At 52.3% G+C, this 21,667-nt stretch overlaps 2 protein-coding genes and 1 long non-coding RNA gene across 4 annotated transcripts; all 3 read left to right on the forward strand.

Annotated features, from left to right (window-relative positions):
• The first annotated feature begins 1,875 nt into the window (after positions 1-1,875).
• On the forward strand, positions 1,876-6,730 carry LOC106629348 (C-type natriuretic peptide 2). 2 transcript variants are annotated; one of them, XM_074534822.1, is made up of 3 exons: positions 1,876-2,032; positions 4,333-4,623; positions 6,592-6,730. In XM_074534822.1, the coding sequence occupies exons 1-2, from the start codon at positions 2,024-2,026 to the stop codon at positions 4,603-4,605; spliced, it is 282 nt and encodes a 93-aa protein (XP_074390923.1). In that variant the 5' UTR covers positions 1,876-2,023; the 3' UTR covers positions 4,606-4,623; positions 6,592-6,730. The 2 variants fall into 2 exon arrangements, with proteins under 2 accessions (XP_074390923.1, XP_014121852.2); XM_014266377.3 differs by lacking the exon at positions 6,592-6,730 and having other exon boundaries at positions 1,876-2,974; positions 4,333-4,605.
• GAPDH (glyceraldehyde-3-phosphate dehydrogenase) lies at positions 5,487-10,904 on the forward strand. Its single transcript, XM_074534816.1, has 13 exons — positions 5,487-5,523; positions 6,592-7,121; positions 7,659-7,702; positions 8,280-8,379; positions 8,515-8,621; positions 8,706-8,796; positions 8,974-9,089; positions 9,211-9,292; positions 9,438-9,589; positions 9,691-9,769; positions 9,988-10,071; positions 10,224-10,321; positions 10,601-10,904. The coding sequence occupies exons 1-13, from the start codon at positions 5,502-5,504 to the stop codon at positions 10,668-10,670; spliced, it is 1,575 nt and encodes a 524-aa protein (XP_074390917.1). The 5' UTR covers positions 5,487-5,501; the 3' UTR covers positions 10,671-10,904.
• Positions 10,905-11,769: 865 nt separating this feature from the next.
• Positions 11,770-19,785, forward strand: LOC141728162 (uncharacterized). Its single transcript, XR_012578954.1, has 2 exons — positions 11,770-16,379; positions 18,737-19,785. It is a non-coding gene; the product is annotated as an uncharacterized LOC141728162 (long non-coding RNA).
• The last annotated feature ends 1,882 nt before the right edge of the window (positions 19,786-21,667 follow it).

The raw sequence follows: 21,667 nt of genomic DNA on the forward strand, positions 1-21,667 counted from the left end.
CATAAATCACTGCTGAAGGAGTAATCCCACTCCCCTGCTCCTGAGGCAGTGGGATTACTCAGTGCCAAGATCAATGGTGTTTCCATTCTCTAGGGACTCCTGACCATGGTTGCTCTGAATTCCCGAGTGGAATAATGTGAATATTGTACACTTCTAGAGCCTGCAGCAACCATGGTCCATTTCTATCACCTTGGGCCAAGGGGTGTTCCCTCAGGGTTCTTCACTCAGTTCCCAGATGTCCCAGTCTCCAGTTGCCCTACTCTTTCCTGTATGAGCAACTGTTGGTAGAAGGCTTATTATGATTCAGCAGCACTTTTCTGGTCTTGCAAGCTCTAGAGTCAGTGCCCCAGCATCCAAAGGGAAGGGTTTTTATAAAGGAAACTTGTTAGCATCAGAGAGGAAAAAAGGACAATAACCTATTTGAGTCTGAGAAAACTGGGGCAATCAAGGACTTGTCTGCCAAAGCCTTTTCACTTCACAGTCACTGCCAGGACATGTCAGAGTAACTATTCAGTTCTACTGCAGTCCCAGCAAGGATCTGGGACGCAGAGCAGCTGCAACATCACGGCACCTGAGTCACTGAGCACCTGCATTTTATCCAGGCTTTGCTGGATTTGCAAGAACTTACAAGAATCCGCAAGAAAATTTGCAAAGTTTCTGCAGTCTTTGAAGTTTCTTGCTTGATATGTGAGAGTGATGGCTCTTTCCCTCTTGCCAGCCCCAGCTCTTGCTGAACCCAAGGAGGACACTTGTCATTTGAGTTCTCAGAGCCTCCCCACCCCTGCAGGGCTCAGTCTTTGTGCAAGTGGACTGGAATTTTGGAGCAGTTGCAAACACATTTCTGGCATTCTTCTTGCAGTATGGGGGCCACCCCATTCAAGGGATGCCAGATCAAACTGCTGCTACATTTTATATCAAAACCAAAGTGCTGTTCCTTTTGCACTTACCTTCCCTCAGCAAAGGAGTGACTCTGACTCATGTAACCAGTGTGTTCCAGCGAAGCTGCTCCTGCCAGCAGCAGGAGTGCTCGAGCACACTGACTCAGCTCTTTCTGGACAGTCACATGTGACTGGCAAGTACAGAACAGCATCCTCTGGGACACCTTGCATGCAGCAGGAACATCTGCTGACTTCCTGTCCTTCCTCTCTGGAAGTCCCTCTGGAACTTTCACACCACAGGGCTCCTTACACTACCACATTCAGCACAAGGCTGTGCACACACATCCCTGTACCCCATTTGTGCCCAGGCACCCCATCCTAATGCCCACGTGGGGTGTGTGTCCCATGGCTGTCCAGCAGTCCCCTGTGCTTTGTAGATTCAAAGTAATCCTGTTTCCCACAAAATGTCTCAGTGGGGCCTCGGGAGCCCCTCCATGTGTTGGCCCAGGTGACAGGGTGACAGGAATGCCACACAGGATCACTAGAGCATCACATTGCTCTGGACACAGCACCAGCCATGGGTTGCAGCCATCAGCTGGAGCTAACAAAACTGGATGTCCACAGCTGTGCAAAGCACTGCTTCCAGCATCAGTGCCCCACAGTGAAGGGCCATACCCACTTCTCAAGGACTGGATGCAAAAGGTTGATAAAACTTTCTGTCTCCTTGGGCAGAGAAGAAATGGACCCACAAACATGCATCTGCAAGTGCAAAATGCCTGGAAAAAAGGGAGAGAAGGAGGGAGAGACAGCAAATATCTGAACTGTGACTTTGTTATCTCTGCAGAAGACCTTTTTCTAATTTTCTTCTTTCTTTGAAAAAAAATAAACAAAAGCAGGCAGAAGAACATGTTCTGTCAAGTTCTGGCCTGACTTGTGCAACAGTACAGAACAAAGGGAAGTTTGGGGTGTTAAGCTCTCCCAGCACACCCACTGCTAACCCTGTACTGGGGTACAGTCCCTCCATTCCTCTCCCCTGACAAACTTTGCTGATTAGTTTCTGTCTTCATACCCAGGCTGACCTCTGCACCCTGATCTCTAAACAGTGACCTCATTGCCTTGTTCAGCTGGTGAGAAACTACAGTAAAATGGAAGAGGTAAACAAAGTGGGGGGAACTAATGGCCAGAAGATTTAGGAGGTAGGAATCTGCTCCTTGCTATCCTGCTCCCATTGTGTGCCTGAGCTTGACAAAGTGCAAGCTGAGCCTCAACAAGCTCTTTTCTGTGACGGTTCCTCTGGAAACTCAACCCAGTCCTCCAGATGGTGACTTGGGACAGACAGCCTGCAAATTATATGCTAATAGTACTAGACCCACGCTCCTGTCACTGCTACAAATTCTGTGTAGTACTGGAATTCACCCACCTTCTGCTGCAGGAGCTCTTCATTCCCAGCCCAACAGTATCACCAAGATATAAATATTAAAAACAAAGGCCTGTGTTGTCACAGAGCTGAATTTGTGTCCACTCTGTGCAGCCAGCAGTGTGCCTACCTCTACCTGAGCTGCAGTTCATGCTCACACTGATCAGAGAAATAGCATTAACAGCACTCTGCCTATGAGGAGAATGTTCAGTACTCCTACACAATGCAGCCTTCAATATCCTCCTTTTGGGATGTGTTTCAAAGTGTCCCCTGACCCTGACAGACACCTCCAGGTCCTGGCCAGCAGCAGCTCAACTCACATTTGTCTTCCCAGACACTCAGTAAACACCTTTGTGTCCTTTTTCTTTAGAGGAAGGGGTCTTGCTGAGCTCACCCTGAAATATATCACCCTGGACAAAAGCGCTGAAAGGTTCAGGAGCTCCAGGGGGTGGTTCAGCAGGGAGCTGGGGCCAGCTGCCTGCCAGAACCAAAACTATAAAGGCAGAGAGGGGCTGGGGACCACATCCCACACAGATGCTGCAAGTCCTGCCTTGCCTCCCACCAGCCTTGGGCTAAGAAGATGCTGGGGCTTCGGTTGTGGCCTTGCTCATTTTTCCTCTTCTTGGTTCTGCTCTCTGCCAGCGTTCAGACTGTGTCCTTACCAAGACAGAGACTACAGGTAGGAGGGAGAAAGCTGAGGTTGATTTCAGGAGGGGAGGAGGAGGAGGGAGGTTGTGTTTGAACCTCGAATGAGAGGTGGTCCCAAATTCCAACTACAAGAAGGCTGCTGTCTATTCTAGTTGCACTCTGCCCTTCAGCAGCCTCAGCTCTAGGGTGACTTTATAATCCAGCCCCTAAGGAGCTCCAGCATTTCAAGACAGGAAACAGACATAAGCTTTTTAGTGCTCTGCAAAAGCTTTTAGCAGTGAAGAGCCCAGTCCTTTGTAAGCCCACTCTGTGTCAGCAGGCACAAGATACTACAGTCACGTCTCTCGTCATAGTTCTGGGTCTCATATTTCAGAGGGAAGATGCATCCTGTTGGGCCAGGAGTTTTGCTCCTAAGCTCAGTATTATCCCCCTTAAAGACCCTCTTTAAGGCCAAAAGCCCTGTCAGGATACCAACTAAGGGCTTCTTCACTTGAATAAATCTTTATCCTCAGCAATTACAGCAATAACATTTTTGACTTTGCAATCTAGCCAGCTTCCTCTTACCCAAACCCTAACCTGAGCCCCAGCACCTTGCCTTTACATCACCCTGGGAAAGCCACAGGGAAATAGTCAGGACGTGAACTAAAATCACAAGACTGAGCCTGCTATGACTCACCACTTTCTCTCCTCGCTGAGGATGCCTGTGTCCGCTTCAGTTAACTTGCTACCACAAAGAGCTGCACAAAGGCATCCTCAGCTCAGCATCCATGTGAGAGACAGATGTAGAACGGCTCCTGCAGGCTGCTTCCATGGGCAGCAGTGCCATCCCTCCACTGCACCCAACACACCCCCCAACCCTTGTCTCCCAGCAGTGCTGAGGGCTTACAGTCAGCACAGCTAACCTAGAGGATTTCCAGCAGATGGGGAGTCCCTCTTCCTCACACCTGCTCTGCTCCTGCCTCTCCCTCATCTTTATCATAGTCCTTTGAGGCAGGACCATCCTTCCCAGCAGCCCTCTGATAAAATGAAATAGTGCACAGCAGCTTGAGCACATAGAGATGCTCAGCATCCACAAGGAGCAAGGACTGAAGAGCTACCTTCCAAATCTGGGGCAGGGCAGGACGTGTGTATGGTTTTACAAGCACAGGGCAATCTGCCCGCAGGCAGAGCTCACAGCAGCTGTCTGCCTGATGCTTTGTTCGACAATGTCATTTCAGACAGTGGGAGCTGCTGGTCAAGCCCTTCCCTGTGTCTGGATGCAATGTGACAGGCACAGTGCTGTGAGCAGGCATCACTTTATATGTCCTGCCTGAGCCCTCAGGAGAGTAAGGGCAGTGGAGTACCAGGGGACACAAGGCTTATCACCCCTCTCTCCTCCATTTATCCCAGATGCTCCTTTCACGATTGCTGCCCTTGGAGCCCGAGTCCACGCTGACCGAAGAGGACACGAAGGAGGGGTCCAGCTTTGGTCCTCAGCTGCCCTCCTCCACTCTTCCCTTTCTCCCATCTGGGGCTAGAGCCGCCCGTCCATCCCTCTGGCGCAAGAACCTCGCCAGTCGCAAGTGGGCACTGCCTGGAGAGTGGGCCTGGAAGGCCATGCCCAGGGGTTGCTTCGGGCTGAAACTGGACCGAATCGGGACCTTCAGCGGTTTGGGGTGTTAGCTTTGGAGGGCCTCCGAGGTGAGAGGGCCAAGAGCGTGGGCTCGAGCAAGCGGGCAGGGAAGGAGTTCAGGGCAGAGTGGAGCGCACAGACAGCGAGGGGATGGGGCAGCGGTGCAGGCTGTGGGGCCACCACCTGCCAGCCGCCGGGGCAAAGGCCGGCACCGGGGACGCCTTGTGCTGCCGGCGCGGTGCTGGGGCCCGGCCGGGGCGAGAGCAGGCGGGCGGGACGCCGCTGGGCGGCTCACCAGGCCCGCTTCTCCGCAGCCGGAGGGCACCCAGCCCCGGGAACCTGCACGGCTCGGCAACCCGCACGGCGCACCGCTGCGCGAAGCCCCGAAGCTCCCGCCCCGAAACGGGAGGCTGCGGCAGTGAGGAAGCGGCGTGGCGGTACGAGGAGGAGCTGCCCGGCTCCGCAGCTGCCCCCCGCGCCGCTGAACCCCCGCTCCGCCGGCAGCCCCCTCCCTGTTCCCCGTGCCCGAGGACTCGCTTATTAAACAAGCTGTACTCATTTGCCGCGTCCGCGCTCGGCGGTGGCTGCCCCCGGCCGGGGGGCGGGCGGGAGGCGGTGGCAGAGCCCGCCCGGCGCCCCCGGCCCCACGCGCGGGGCCGTGCCGGGCCCTGCCGGCGCCGCCGCCATTCCGCGTGGGGCGTGCGGCACGCGCGGCTGCGGCGCGGTGCGGCCGGGGGGGCGGACACGGGTGAGGTATCGACCGGGCACGGGACACAAGGGCCGCGCTGTTCACCCCGGCCGCACTCTGCCCCCGCCAGAACAAACACCGGGGCCTCCTGTTTGCGCTGAAGGTTCCCCCGAGCCTGCCTCGGTGGGCTGCGGCTGGGGCACCACCGACCCCGGCACGAGCTCGTAGCCCTGCTGCTGTGCCCCGCGAGCCATCACCATGAACTGGCCTTTAAGAAAAGGTTGTAACCTCAGCTGGGTCTAAACTTAGCCCCTCAGCAGCACCGGGAATAGCAGTGGTTTAAGGAGAGTAGGGTTACGTTTGAGCTGCATGACCCCTCTCTTGTCCCCCACCCCAGGACCTGCATGGTTCCCCCAGCCTGCCCACCCCCCTCCCTTATCCTTAAAGCCCTGCTCAGCGGAGCAGCCAGAGGGGCATTCCAGCTCCCACCACCCCCACCCGCTCTGACAGTCGAGATTTGCATTCCCACTGGTCCCACACCTTCCTCCGGGATGGGAGATTTGGTATTTGTGCGTGCTCTGGGCGTTGTACCTAAGGCGGGTGTGTCCCGCCGCACCTGCCCCACACGGAGCCGAGGGATGGAGGCGGCAGGGCTCGGTGAGGGAGCCCAGCATGAGGGGCGGGGAAGCGGGCAGCGGCCATGCCAGGAGCGCTTCCTCCTCGCAGGCAGCCAGGGAAGGCGGGCCGAGGCGGCAGACGAGCAGGATTTCCGCCGTCACGTCCCGCGGGCAGCGGCAGCAGTGCCGCAGTGCCTCATTAAGATGGTGCTCACGCTGCCGCCCGTGGCCTGCTGGGGCAGCGCCCGGCTAGGGGCCCCGTCCAGAGCACGCCGGGATAAACCCATCTGGGGGGGGGGGTCCCAGCCTGGAGACGGGAGAACTCCCAGACAGTACCTCCCGTGCCGGGGGGAACAGGGAGGGATCCGCTGATCCCTCAGGGTGACCCGAGCATCCCTGCAGCCCCTTTGCCCTTGCAGCCATACAATCATGGCATGTGAAGGGGTTGGAATAGACCTTAAAGATTATCCAGTTCCAACCCCCGTGCCACGTGCACGGACGCCTCCCACTAGAGCAGGTTGCTCAAGGCCTTATCCATCCTCGCTTGGAATACTGCCATGGCTGGGGCATCCACAGCCTCCCTGGGCAACGTGTTACAGTACCTCATCACCCTCACAGTAAAGAGCTTCCTAATATCCATCCTAAATTTCCTCCCTTTCAGTTTGCACCCAACACTCCTTTTCCCATCACTACAGCTCCTGACGAAGAGTCCCTCTCCGGCTTCCCCGTAGGTCCCTTCGGATACTGGATACTACTCAATCCAATTGGGCAGAGGCTGCAGCCGGGGCGGGTGACTACCTGCCCTATGTTACCAGGTGAAAACAGCGCATACCATCCTCCGGAGCAGCAGCGAGCCCGGCGGGACCAGCCCCCGACCTGCTATCACCCTCCCTGCCTCCTCTGGCAGGCCTACAGCCGCCCATCCCCGCTCTGGGGACACCTCCCCGCAAGGACCGGTGCCTTTTTCACCACCGCCATCAACCCCCTTAGGGTGGCTCGACGGGAGGGTGATCGCTACGGAGCCTGTGTTCCCAGAGCGGGGCCTTTGTTAACGGGGGGCGGCGGGGCGGGGGAAACAGGGGGGCTCTTCGGCAGCCGCACCCGCAGCACGGGCGCACGTAGCCCGGTCCGGCCCTCGCGCTGCCATTCGACGGCGTCGCGGCGGGGCGGGCCCCCGCCCTACCCTCACGCGGCTATAAAGGGCGGCGGAGAGGCGCTGCGCCACCTCCTCCCTGCGCGCCGGGCGGTTCGGAGGCAGCAGGTAACGGGCGGGGCGGGGGAGATGCGCGGGGGGAGAGAGCGGAGGCGGCGGGGGGTGGGCGTGCGAGAGCCCCCTCAACACACACCCGCACCGCCCACCGGCAGGGGGTGCGGCAGCCCCCGGGCGGAGCGGGGCCGCGTGGCGGCGGGGCCCACGGGCACAAAGGCGGCGCGGCGCAAAATGGCGGGGGCGGCGTGAAGGGGAGCGGTGAGGCCAGAAGGGAGAGGGGTGTGAGGGGGGAAATGGTCGCCGGAGGAGGAGGGGGGTAGGGTGGATGGTTGTCGTGGGGGAGGGGGAGAGGTGAGTTAATCGCCCGGGGCGGGGGAGTGATCGCCCGGGGCGGGGGTGGGGAGGGGGGTTGGTTCGGAGCGCGGGTCCCCGCTCTCCCGTTTTCCTCGCCCCCCCCCCCCCCCCCCCCGGTGCCCACTCGCCCCTCGGCGCGGGCGAGGCGTTAACGGCGGCGGGTGCGGGCACGACCGCCGGGGGTAGTGGTGGTTGCCAGTTCGCCTCAAACCCTACCGGTGTTTCTGCCCGCAGGAACATCCCGAAGCGGTAAAGATGGTGAAAGTCGGAGTCAATGGGTGAGTGCCGGGGCCGACGGGACCAGCAGGGATCTGGGGGGGGTTGCGGGGGGGCCGGCAAGGTCGCCTCAAGGGCGCGGGGGGAAGATTTGGGGAGAGGGAGAGGTTGAATCCCGCCGGTCCCGCTCCGCCGGCGCCCCCCGGGGCAGAGAGCGGTGCTGCTGACTCATTTCTCCTCGGATTCGGGGTGACTCACTCCGGAAAGGGCTGCCGTTGCTCGGCTGCCCCAGTTTCCCTCCCCATTCCCGGGGATCCCTGCAGCCCCCCACCAAAAGGTCTCTCGGTGGATCGTGTGTCGATGGCGGCCCTGGGGCTGTGACCTTCTCGTGCCGGGCCGAGGAGTAACCGGATCCCCGGGGCTCTCAGTAAATTTAGCGATTGACCTTTCTGGGGCGGGGGTCGCTCTTAATCTTTAACCGGGGTGCCTTGGCCTTTGGACGAGCTGCAGGACTCCCTCCCGCCCTCATGGGCAGGGAGCAGCCGATGATCCCGAGGGAAGGCTGCCAAGGACTGCCTCCCGTGCCCAGCTGGGCTGGTTCTCTGTTGCACCTCCTCACCCTTGTCTTTTTCTCTCCAGATTTGGCCGTATCGGCCGCCTGGTTACCCGGGCTGCCGTCCTCTCTGGCAAAGTCCAAGTGGTGGCCATCAACGATCCCTTCATTGATCTGAACTACATGGTGAGTTGCTTTGCAGTGCCCCCTCTGGGCCTTTCTGAGTAGGGCTCTTCTGGATCTATTCTGGTAACTTCCCAGGGTGTTAGTGGATGATGGCAGCCTGGGTGCCTGACCTTCCACTCCCCCTCTCTTTATTAGGTTTACATGTTCAAATATGACTCTACTCATGGCCACTTCAGGGGCACTGTCAAGGCTGAGAATGGGAAACTTGTTATCAATGGGAATGCTATCACCATTTTCCAGGAGTAAGTATCTCTTCCCAGTTGCTCCTCTGGAGATTAAAAGCAGGTGTCTCATGGAGCAGCTTGTAAAATTTTGTCCCTCCTTAGGCGTGACCCCAGCAACATCAAGTGGGCAGATGCTGGTGCTGAATATGTTGTGGAGTCTACTGGTGTCTTCACCACCATGGAGAAGGCTGGGGTGAGTATGCCACAGAGGCACAGGAGAGAAGGGATAGGGCTGCTTTCTGCCTGTCAGGCATGCCACTATGTACAGAGCTGCTCAGGATGGGGCTGTGAAGGAGATCTGAAGAAGCAAGCTTGGAAGGATCCTGAGTTATGTAATATCTTATCTCTCTCTCTCTGTCTCTTTCTCCAGGCTCACCTGAAGGGTGGTGCAAAGCGTGTGATCATCTCTGCCCCCTCTGCTGATGCTCCCATGTTCGTGATGGGTGTCAACCATGAGAAGTATGACAAGTCTCTGAAAATTGTCAGGTAAGGAGAGAGGAGCGTGCTTTCTGGCCTGCAGCTCTCAGCAGCTGCCAGGGGTCTCACTTCACTTCATCCTAGTGGAAGTGTTGCCTCTGGCTGATGTGCCTTTATCTCTCTACCCCAGCAATGCTTCCTGCACTACTAACTGCCTGGCGCCCTTGGCCAAGGTCATCCATGACAACTTCGGCATTGTGGAGGGTCTCATGGTAGGTCTGCAGCTTGGTGCTGAGGAGAGTGACCTGCTACAGATGCCCTCGTGTGAGAGGGAAAGCATCTGTACTCCCTGTGTCACCTGGGATGCTCTTTTTGGGGAGTACTGGCTGTGTTCTTACTCCTGTGCTCTTTCTTCAGACCACTGTCCATGCCATCACAGCCACACAGAAGACAGTGGACGGGCCCTCTGGGAAGCTTTGGAGAGATGGCAGAGGTGCTGCTCAGAACATTATCCCAGCATCTACTGGAGCTGCTAAGGCTGTGGGAAAAGTCATTCCTGAGCTCAATGGGTGAGTATTGTCCCTTCTCAGGTGTCAGGAGGAGGCCAAACATTGCTACACTGGCAGAGGAGTGCCAGATGCTGTTCCTTACTGACTCATGTCTCCCACAGGAAACTTACTGGAATGGCTTTCCGTGTGCCAACCCCTAATGTCTCTGTTGTGGACCTGACCTGCCGTCTGGAGAAGCCAGTAAGTGTTGTGGATGAGACCCTAACAACTTCCAGATGTGCCTCTGCTTCCTCTGAGCTCTCTGTTGCACCTGGAATTGCCCTCTCTGCACCCATCTTGTCCTTTTTGGGAAAAGAGCACCTGCTGGGTGTTGCCATATGTGTCTCCTCCCTGCCCTGTCTCCAGTGGACATTTTGTGTGAGTTGGGATCTGATGATGTTGGATCTGTGTCTCCTCAGGCCAAGTACGATGACATCAAGAGGGTAGTGAAGGCTGCTGCTGATGGGCCCCTGAAGGGCATCCTGGCATACACAGAGGACCAGGTGAGCAGTGCCTGCTCTCTCAGCCTGCACTTACTGGCTCTTGCCTCATCTGTCCAAAAGGCTGTTGGCAGCAGCTTTGCCAGGGTCCTGGTTTGGGCACTTGGGATAGAGACTGTGGGCAGCCATATGCATTCCAATGTCTTGTGTTTCAGGTTGTCTCCTGTGACTTCAATGGTGATAGCCATTCCTCCACCTTTGATGCGGGTGCTGGCATTGCACTGAACGACCATTTTGTCAAGCTGGTTTCCTGGTAGGTGCAGCCCTGGAGAATCTGGGGGTTGGCACAGACAGGTTACAGACTTGGGTGTCCTGCTGCTTACCACTGGTGATCCAGGTGGATACACAGACCTCCAGTCTCACCGTGGAGTGAGATGAGAGTGCTTCTTACCTGAAATTACTGTAGCTACCTCCTTTCCCCCAGAGGGTAGATTGGAGTTCAGTTGTGTGGGATGGGGCAGAGGAGCAGGAAGAATGGAAGAAGGGGTGCAAGAAATGGGTCAGCCCTGACACGCTTGTTTTCTGTCCCCAGGTATGATAATGAATATGGATACAGCAACCGTGTTGTGGACTTGATGGTCCACATGGCATCCCAGGAGTAAGCTGAGCACACAGCCCCCCCTGCTGCCTAGGGAAGCAGGACTCTCCTTTGTTGGAGCCCCTGCCCTTGTTCACCACTGCTTAGCTCTGCATCCTGCAGTGAGAGGCCAGTTCTGTTCCCTTGTCTCCCCCACTCCTCCAACTTCTCCCCGAGCCTGGGGGAGGTGGAGAGGCTGATAGAAACTGATCTGTTTGTGTACCACCTTACATCAATAAAAGTGATCACCATCTGACAAGCCTTGTCTGTCTGTCTGTCGGAGGGAGGTGGGGGGGATGAATGTATGTAGTGAGCAGCTGCAAGCGCCTGCATGGCACAGTCTCTGCCAGCTGCCATGAGAAGCTGGGGAGTGCAGCCTGCTGAGCTGTTTGTTCCACGTGGGAGAGCCTAGAGTCCAGCCCAGGAGCCAAAACAAGGTGTGGGTGGTGCAGGGCCATGCTCCACAGCAAAATTCTGCATGGTAGGATGGGAAGCAGCTCTGGCTCCATCCACCCAGCTCTGGATTTGCATGTCTGATGGGCGCATGCAGAATAAAAGTGCTGAGCAGATGACTCGTGCATTTGGTTTGGTAAAAGGGCACAAGAAACAAATTAATTCTCTTTCCTTAGACTCAGCAGGGGACAAGGAAGATACTTGCTGGTGTTACAAGGCGGGTATTTCACTTGCTCTGCCTTTTGAAATGAATTGGCTTTGCCCCAGAGGAAATGGCTGCCTAGGGACGTGTGGGAGGCCATCATCCGCATGGTGGTGGCCAGTCTTAATTCTGGCTTAATTCTGTGCGTAAGGAGGGGCAGTTGCAGTTAAGCTGCTGAGCAGCAAATCTCTGCAAGGTGAGTGTCAGCCCTCTGCCTCCCTGCATTAGTTCTGGGAGCATGAATGCCGCTGGGCAGCGACAGAGCCTTCTGTGACCTGTGAGCACCAGGACAGATAAGCAATGCACTGTACAAAATCACGTGGAACTCCATTTTTAGCAGCTTAATTTAGCATCTCAGGGCTGATGTGTTCTCTCCCTGGCAGGCACGGTTGGAGCTGTTGTCCGGACCCCAAGTGCTTTAGACCCTGATCTGGATGCTGCAAGGACGTAAGCTTGGAGGTGAGGAGGATTTAAACTCTCGGGATCAAGGTATGCTGGACACTGTTTCCCAGAGCCGCTTATCTCCAGCAGTTGGGCTGCGTAAGAATGAAATGTTTGCTGGACTAGAGGGCGATGACTCAAAGTTATTTTGCAAAGAGAAGAGGTTGAATAACCTGCCTCTGGATAGGAACTGGGATTCTGAGCAGCTTGATAGCCCTAGGACAGCAGAAATACTTGGATTACACCAGAAATGGCCCCGTCATTGGAGCTTTAGGTAATTCTGGCGTCAAACGGGAGCTGCCCTGGTGCTGGAGCTCACTGGAGGCAGCCCTCCCATGGAGCTGGCTTTCTGCTGGGGGGGCTATGTAGCCTGGAGACCTGTCAAGATTGCAACTTGGGTTGGTCCCATCCTGTCCTTGATTGCTTGCCTGGGTGCTTTGAATGGCTGTGCTGTGTGCGCCTGCTTGCATATTGTGTGCGTGCCAGTCAGAGCCTCACTTGATAATCTGGAAGTGCAGAGGCTACTGAAACATCTGAAGGGAGAGAAGGATAGACGTCCTCTTTTCCCATGTAAAGCATATTTTGAACTGGGTTAAAAGCTGGAACATTTATATGAGTCAAATTTTTCTTCTAAAAAGCTTTATGTTTCCTAAGTGAGATAAGACTACCTGAAAATTCTAGAGCAAATTCTTGTTATTTAACAAGCGTGAGCCCTATCCAACCTGAGATCAAATTGCTCTTGGAATGAGCAAAGTCATACAGCCTCGGGGTGGAGGAAGAGTATGTGCTCTCAGACCAACAGCTGCTGGGAATGTCTTGAATAATGGTTCACTCTGTTTTCAAATGCTATTTTAACTGCTTTACAATCTGATCTCTCCCAGAAAAATTATATGGTATTGAGGTGAGGAAAGCCAGGAATCACAGCATTTAAAACATGGTTGGTCTTGTATGGAAACAGGGAGAGCAAGTGTGGCAAACTAGTCATGCAGCTTTTGGACTGCCTGGAGGGCTTGGTTTCCTCTCTCTAATATAACCTCCCTAAAATGCACAGCTCTTCCAGATCCTTATTTTGCATCCAGACGCTGTACCTACAGATGGCACCACAGCAAGGCCCCTCTGGACAGATGGAAAAACTAGCTCAGTGGCCAGCCTGTCTGAGAACTGCAACCCTGACCTAAAAAAACCCATGTAATTTTTTTTTTTTCCCATCAGTTTGCAAAATTGACATATATGACTCTGGATGGCATTGAAATAAAGAGAGATCTGTGGCAGCTGCTTCTGTCTCTGGAGAGGAGTTTTCCCCCAGGTAGGGGAGCTCTAGGTTTGTTCTCTTTGCTCCAGTGTTTTTATGGAAAGCAGACAGAAATGCTTGGTCAGGCAAGGCAGGCGCTCAGGCAGACATGAAGAGGCTCTCATTCAGCAAGGTAGTGAAAAGCAATTGTGGCACTTTGCTGAGACAAACCAACTCCAAGAGCAGCAGCCACAAGCCAGAATCCATCCTGGTTTGTGAGCACCTTGTAAGGGAAAGGTGCAGAAAGACCTGATCCTGGCTAAAGGGTTGACTCTGCCTTCCCTGGCTGGCCAGGCAGCAGGGCTCACTGTGCAGAGCCATTGCAGGAGAGGGATGCTCTGGGAAAGCTCTCTGGCTGCCCCCAAGGGACAGCTTCTCTGATGGGCAGCCAACCATTCCTAGGGCTGGTAAGCTCTATGTTTTATTCTCCTTTTTTTAAGACAGCTAAGGGGAACTAGCAGTGATGTTACAGAAAATTTAGTTTTATGATAACTTTGAACATTTAGAGAAATTACTTTATACTTCCTTGGTATTTTTGCACAGACTACTACACATGCATTGCTTCCCCAAGAAAGGTCCTCAGACCACCTTCAGGTTGAGATCTCAGCATGAAACTTCAGCATTAAGGAAGATGCCATGTAGTGAAAACCAGCTTGAGCAGATGTGGAAAATAGTTAAGTTCACTTGAAAATTCAATCCAAAACATAACAAAATGGTAACTGTGTAAGCACAGTGAAAAAAGGTCTTGGACATTTAAAACATCCTGTATCCACTTCTGAAGTAAATCAGTCTTTAAGCAAAGCAATTGGCAGGACCAGGGCAAGGAAGAGTAGATACAGGTCTCTGAAAGACTTATGACACAGTTACAAAAGACAAACATCTTAAAGGATGATGTTTCAACCTCCTTCATAACTGATGTCATTCACAAAATGCAGGTTCATGACTTAGGGTATGCAAATACCCCTGCAGGCTCCAGCAGTGCTCACATTTCATCAAAACCAAGCTGCCTACCTTTGGGCAATCCCAATGTGTTGTACATGCTGCAAAAACAAGTAATTTGTTACTTACTCTTCTGAGCTGAATGTAATCTCTTTACTCTAGGACAGCTGACTTACCTCCATAAATTACCTTACTACAGAAGTATCATCTTCTTGAGGGAGTTAATTAAGTGTTCCCTAGAAGGAACAGTAGGGCTGGGTTATACTTCACAGCGTAAGATTTGAAAAGGCAGCTGTCAAAAAGCAGAAGCTGTAGTCAAAATGAAAACAAAGGAAAAACTCATAAATACTAGTAAATGAGGCTTAGTAACTGTAAAGGGGAAAAAAAGAAAGAGATTATGTGACAAATAGAAAAGGAAGGCTGAAAATCTCTTTCAAATGCATCTTGGAGATAAGAAAGCTGCCAAAAAGCCGGTGGGAGTGATTAGAGAAGCTTAAGTCCATGAATGAAAAGTAAAGTTGATGTTTTGCCGTCAGAGGAGCTTTGGGGTGTTGCCAGACAGGAGATTTTCCTCAGCAGCAATGAGATGGAGCCTCGACTGAAAACTGAAGCATCAGGACTTGAGAACATGTCAGTGACACGAAGGGCAGCAAGCCACATGCGAGACTCGGTGGTCTCCAGCATGAAATGGATGGACAGGTACCTGTGCTGCAAGTAATTCACCACTCACCTCAGCCCCCCCCATGATGAAAAGAAATGGAATTTAGGAAAAAGCAGGCTGGCAAAACCTTTCAAAGAACTGCCTGAGGACAGGGAAGAAGGCCAGCCTCTCCAGGCTGAAAACTTGTGGCAAGGCTGGTGGCAACTGAGAGATGTGAGTGGCCAGCATCTGAGCCGATCTGCCCTACCAATCGACACTTTCAGAACAATTTGGAGCACAGGGTGCCAAGGTGTGTTGATTATGCAAAATGACCCAAAACATTCAGCCCTGAATGAGCCTGTGGAAAGGTGCAGAAGGATCTTGTGACTGAGTGACTGGGTTATTAAAATCCTGGGTGAAATTCAAGGTTGCTAATTACTTGTATGAGAAATACTACATGCAGGCCTCAAAGCCCTCTTTTGACATTGCCCAAACCTCCAACAAACAAGTGAGCAACTTTTGCTGACCTTGGTCTGAGTCCTGCAACAGAAGAGGAAAATTTTAAAAAGAAGGTGGTTTGTAATCTCTGCAATCTCCATTTTTCAGCTGCCAAGTTGGATACTGGTTTAGGTGCTGGATACCAAGTACCAAATCTCACATGGCCTCCAGCTTCCCCATCTCCTCAGAATCCTCGTATGCCTTTATCAGCCTGACTAAACTGCCATCCACACCAACATCATGAAGAGACTTTAGGCACTGTGCAAAAATGCTCACTTGTCTTTTTTGCTTTAGGAGCAAAGTAACTAAACTTTTCACTTTCAAAACATTTTTTTTTCCAGCCTGGAATCATGGACAGGAGTCTTTGGTCCATCTATTCTAATCTCTGATGCAAAGCAGGACGAAGGACACCAATGTCATATGTGGATAAAAGATGTTTAAAGACATCTTCAGTGTCTGGCTGAGAACTTGCACATGATTGCAGGTGAGCCCTGCGCCCTAGGTCTTTCCAACCCTTCTGTTCTCCCAGCAAGGTCAGTCACTATTTCTTGCTCTTGGATGTATCAATGCATGGCTATGTACATCTGGCAACAGAAATTATCTCTTGACCCTATTCAGAAATACTCTGTAATGCCTCTTGGCACTTTTGACCGATATATTTAGCCCTTTTGAGAGTCTGTATCATTTCTACGTATCAAAAATGGTGTCAGTTTTGTCTGTCAATTCCTTGTCCTTCTATAAATATTCCTGAAACTGCAGATTTTTTCCATTCCTTCATGATTTCTCGCCTCCTCCCCCCGCCACTGGCTCCTCATTGGCTTTTGTCTATGCCCTGTCAGACTAAGCACTGACGTCATCTGCTTGCCCATCCACCCAGGCTTTTCTTTAAATGTCTTCCCTGATGCTTTTAAAAACTGACCTCAGCAAAGCACAGCTTTCAGCAGCCAGTGCTTTTTTCCCAGTGTGGAGGTTACTGCGCTTCCCAAAGCGCCGTTTGCGGGAAGGCGGCAGCAGCGCCGTGCTTCGCTTTCAGCCTTGCTCGCTCCGATGCCCAGGCAGCCTCCGGCTTTGTGTGGGGGCTTGCTCATCCCTGCAGCACCCCAGGCACCCCACAGCTACTGGGCTCCAGGTCATCTGTGCCTGGAACTGCAGCAGTGCTCGGCTGGAGATCCTGTCAAGGATCCTCCTTATTGCCCACTGCCCAGAAAGTGCTTCATCATTCCCTTCTGAGCACATTCTGCATTTTCCATATACACAGCAGACTTATCTGGTGAGTGCTTCTCTTTTTTTTTTTGCCTTGTTTTGATTATTTTCCCAATTTCAGCCAATAAAAAGAAAATATTACCGTTTGGTTTGATTTTCTTTAAATGTAACTAGAACAGCATGCTAGTTCCTTGCACATTCAAGTATTGTTATTTTTCTCTGAGGTGATATGAGCAGCTGAAGACTTTTTTTTCAGACAGCTGAATTATTCTGTTGTCCCTCTATTCCTTTTCTCCTAACCATAGTTGCTGTAGTTGTTACAAGGATTATTTTTTGTTAATGTAGGTCAAGTTTTATTACTATTTCTATTAGTTATTCTTATTTCTAAGTACTTTTGTCACATAGCCACTTACTCAAGGCAGTTTACTCACCGAAAGTTATCTTATGTTACTAAATCACAGCCTTTTGAAAAACTGGAAAAATACTGCTCTTTCCACGATCTGCAAGTTCACTTATTTCACTCTAAGGAGAAGCTGCAGGACAACACACAGCTCTCAGCTGTGACATTTTGTTCTGGCTGATGTCTCAATTTGTTTTTCAGTTGATCCCTTGTCCTGAGGCAACCATCAATCTTTACCCAGTCTTCATCTGTCATAAGGACATTTAAAATCATCGCCTTACTTGGGCATTCCATCACTTGTAAATTGATGAGAAATTCCCCCTGGCACAGCATATTCTTTGGTGTCTCAAGCCAAAGTTTCCTATTGACAACACAATTTTTCTTGTCAAGCAAAGCAGGGAGGCATTTACAAAATAAATCAACACAGTTTTTTGGGGGGATTCAGGAGTATTTATAGAAGGCCCTTCATTGCCTTGATGAAATTGTGCATCAGAGCATGTTTGACTATCAGCTCTAGAGTGAGTATCACTTTTGACATTGCTTGTAAATCAAATTCACAATGGCTCTTGCTTATTCCTTTATCCAACAGGTTAGACTGAACTAGCAGTTCCACCATATGGCTGTGACCCTTAAAAATATCAGTTAACTACATTTCTTCCTGCCCTGGTGATTTCTATTTCCTCTTGCACTTTGCCCAGATGCAGTCTGCTCTCAAAACTGGAAATGCTGCCTCCCCCCATCTGTTGTGACATTTGTCCAGCTTGATCATGATGGCTTTACCATCACTCCTAGCATTAATCACCATGTGCAGCAGCTTACCAAATGTTTCCAGGAGCCTGTCCCTGCTCTATCCAGGTGTATTTCCAATGAGACAGTACCTCCACCGTGTTCTGCATTAATTCTGACCTCTCCTCTTGAAAGGAGCTTTCTTCCCTGCAGCCAGAGTACTTGACCTACTTGGTCATCGCCTGTGAGTTCTGGGGCACCCTGTGTCACAGGTACCTGAGACACAGCAACCATAAATGAATGAAGAGCATGGCCAAAGGTAAAGGCTTAGGAAAGTCAAGCTTCCAGATCAAACTGAGAAACAAGAATACCTTTCTATGCAGCTTTGTCCTCTCCTAAGTCCTGAGTAAGAAACAATAAATAAAGTAATACAACAGGTTAGCTGGAATCCAAAGGTGCTCTGGTGAAGGCTGTCAGCATTGCATTTAGGTCCATCCAAGGAATCCTGATATGGGGAAAGATAACTCACACCACCACGAGTCATGTGGGATGAGTGACAAACGCTTCCAGCAGAAGGGTGCTGGGTGGAAAATACAGGGCCTTGACTGACTCGACAGACAGGTCAGGCTTTCTCAGTGATAGGATCTAAAAGATATGGGATCCAGGAATCAGTGAAGGGAGGGTGCAGGTTTACTAAACACAAGGAAGAAGATGTAGGCTACTTAGTGGTTAGCGTTCCTGAACCCAATGAAGCAAGTAAAGCACCATCCCACCCTCATGTGGTCAGGTGCAAGGAAAGTGATGCTCCTCCCCACCCTCCTCTCAGTGGGAACATCTGCTAGTATTCATCAAGAAATTTAGCGGGCCTGGTCAGAATCCCAGAATGGGTAAGGGTGGAAGGGACTACCAGAGATGTAATCTGGTCTCAACCCCTGTCCTCAAGCAGGGTTGTCCCAGACTACATGGGACAGGATTGCCTCCAGACAGTTCTGGAATATCTGCAGTGGGGGAGACTCCACAACCTCTCCAGTGCTCAGACACCTGCACAGTAAAGAAGTTCTTCCTTTGTTCACATGGAATTTCCTGCATTCCAGTTTCTGCCCGTTGTCTCACGTCTTCTTGGCACCACCAAGAACAGGAGCCTGGCTCCTTCCTCTGACACCCAGCCTGCAGACACTTATGGCCAATGATGAGGTCCCCTCTCAGACATCTCTTAGCCAGCCTGAACAAGCCCAGCTCCCTCAGCCTTTCCTCATGAGGCGCTTCCTCACCTAATGATCTTTATTCGCCTTTGCTAGACCATCTCCGGGAGCTCCATGTCTCTCTTGGATGGAGGAGCCCAGAACTGGACACAGCACTGCAGATTCCCCTGACCACAGATGAGTAGAGCCTCACTTCCCTCATCCTGCTGGCAATGCTCTTCCTAATGCATCCCAGGACACCATGACACACTGCTGGTTCATGGAGAGCTTGTTGTCCACCAGATCCCCAGGTCCTTCTCTGAAGAGCTGCTCACCAGCAGGTCAGCCCCCAGCCTGTGCTGGTACATGGGGTTATTTTTCCACGCATGTAGGGCCATTTGCCTTTGCTGGATTTCAGAAGGTTCCTCTCTGCCCATCTCTCCAACCTGTCCCTCTGCAGGACTGCACAACACTGAGGTATTGGCCACTCCTCCCAGCTTGGTGTCATCAGTGGACATGATGAGAAAGCATCTACCCTTCATCCAAGTCTTTGATGAGTAAGTTAAACAAGGATGGGCCTGGTACTGAACCATGTAGGACACCACTAGTGACAGGCCTTCAGCTAGACCCTGTGTCACTGACTATGACCCTCTGGGATCTGCTGTTCAGCCAGTTCTCAATCCACCTCACTGTCCACTCATCCAGTCCTCACTTCCTAAGTTTGTCTATGAGGATCTTGTGAGAGACAATGTTGAAAGCATTGCTGAAGTCGAGGCAGACTCGAATATCCCCCTGCTCTGCCCTCATCCATCCAGGCAGTTGTCTCATGGTGCAAGGCAATCATGTTGGTCAAGCATAATTTGCCTCTAGTGAAGTCAAGCTGACTCTCCTGCTCACCTTCCTGTATTCCACATGCTTAGAGATAACTTCCAGAATGAGGTGCTCCATCACCTTGTTGGGATTGAGGTGAGGCTGACTGGCTGACTGGTTTCCTGGGTGCTCCTTCTTGGCCTCTTCGAAGAGTGGGGTGACATTTGCTTCTTCCAGGCCTCAGGCCCCCTTCTCCTGCTGTCAGACCCTTCAAAGATGACCGCTATGGTGTTCACCAGCTCCTCAGCACTGTGGATGCATCCCTACAAGGGCCATGGATTTGTGGATATCCCATTTCCCTAGGTGATCTCTAACCCAATTCTCCCTGTGCAAGGGAGAATCTTCCTTCCAACATTCCTGAAGGGTAATAAGCTGATGAACCAGTCTGGCTAAATATTCAGTGGGAAGACCTTCTTGCCCAGTCCAGAGATACAATCCTAAAAGGATGGTCTTGGACAGATGTTCAAGAGGTCAGCGCTCAGCAGCCAGTGCTGAGCTGAATGCTGGCAGAGGGACTGCCCAGATGCCTCCTGCCATGAAGCCCCATTCAGTCTGTGCTCAGACTGTTCTTGGGCATTAAACATTCACATTAATGCACGGACACTGAGCCAGACAGGACTTGATACTGCTTCCTGAGCAGGCACTGCCGAGAGGTGTCCTGGAAAAGAGGTGACATTAGGGACTCAGGAAGCAGCACTGCACTGAGTAGTTCCTGGACATCACAGTTTCCAGCAGGGCACATGGTGGAGAAAAGCAGGCTTGATACTCCTCAATGAATGAAAAGGAGCCCACAGAGAAGAACTCAGTAGATGGAGGGACCACATCTCATATCAGCATTAAAGATGTGGGGTCACCACAGCTAGACAGGGGGGTGGCCCAGCTAACACTGCGGGCCTTGGCCTGTGCTTCCCACACTGAGGAATTGCTGAGGCAAAGGATCCATGCTGCATATCCTGCCAGAGAGATCTTGGAGGCTGTCAGATTGGTGGGGGAACAGAGCCTCTTGCTGGTGATACAGTTCACCAGGGAACAGCATCCTGCACACATGGGTGGTGGAGATTTTGGTTTCACTGCAGATGGAGTCCTGGCAGGCAGTGTGGGACCAGGGTCACCACGTGTCTGGGACATGGGTGTCTGGCACCTGCTGCTCCTCTGGGCAATGACTGCTCGAGGCAAAGATGTCATCCTTCTGTGCTTCATTCCTGAAATCTCTCAGGGCATGTTCTCTGCAGTCTTCTGGGTTCCTGAAGCAGTACCAAGGCAAAGGTATGCATGTCCTGGATTATGCACAGGGGAAGCCAGAAGTTGTCAGCCACTCACAGAACTCTCCACAGGAGAGAAAGAGCAGTAAACACTGCAAAGATGCCTGCAGGAAAGGGGACTTGCATGAAACTGACGAGCCTCCAGACAGGATAGGAAGTGATCCCTGATCTACTCTGTGTGTGAGGCATCATCACTTGAAAGCAGAAAACTGAAATAGTAAAATATTTCCTCTGGCTTTAGCTCTTTTAGGTAGAAAAATAAAGAGGGAAAAGGGAAAGAAATGGAAACAGTTAACAAGGTGGCATAGAGGTGAGTGCCATGGCAGGCACTGAGGCACGCACCTCCCATCTACCCACACACCCACAGGCAGCCAGGGCTTCTGCTGCTTCCCAGTGCCCTGCTGCTCCTGTGAAACACTTTCCCAACTTCCTGCAAGGTAAGATGGCAGTCAGGAGCTGCAGCAGACCACAGGCTGAGGAACTGCCATTCCCCAGCACCAGCAGGGCTCCACCTGCGCCCTGATTTCCCGTTTCCTGCTCAATTCTTCTGCCATTTGCAGGGACTCGCCTCCCTGCTTGCTCTAGGCAGCTCAGCCCCTGCTGGAATGCCAGCACATGCCTTAACACACGGGGCAGGCACGGGCAGAGCAGCTCACCCTGCCCAACACCGACACTGTGCTGTGGTGCATGGAGGCCACAGCACTCCCAGCTCAAGCACCCAGCAGCATCAGCCACTCAGCCACTTCTACAGAGAGAAACTCCTGCATCCCTCAGCCCCCATTTTATCTTCCATACATAATCCTAGAGATGATCCAAAAACTCTACTGCCATGTGCTTTCTCCTCCCTTCAGTACCTTTAGTGGGAAGCATTTTTTCTCCAGAGCTTCACCTGCCTTGGCTGTGCAGGCTGTGTCCA

Source organism: Zonotrichia albicollis, chromosome 2, assembly GCF_047830755.1.
Source record: "Zonotrichia albicollis isolate bZonAlb1 chromosome 2, bZonAlb1.hap1, whole genome shotgun sequence".
Lineage (NCBI taxonomy): Eukaryota > Metazoa > Chordata > Aves > Passeriformes > Passerellidae > Zonotrichia > Zonotrichia albicollis.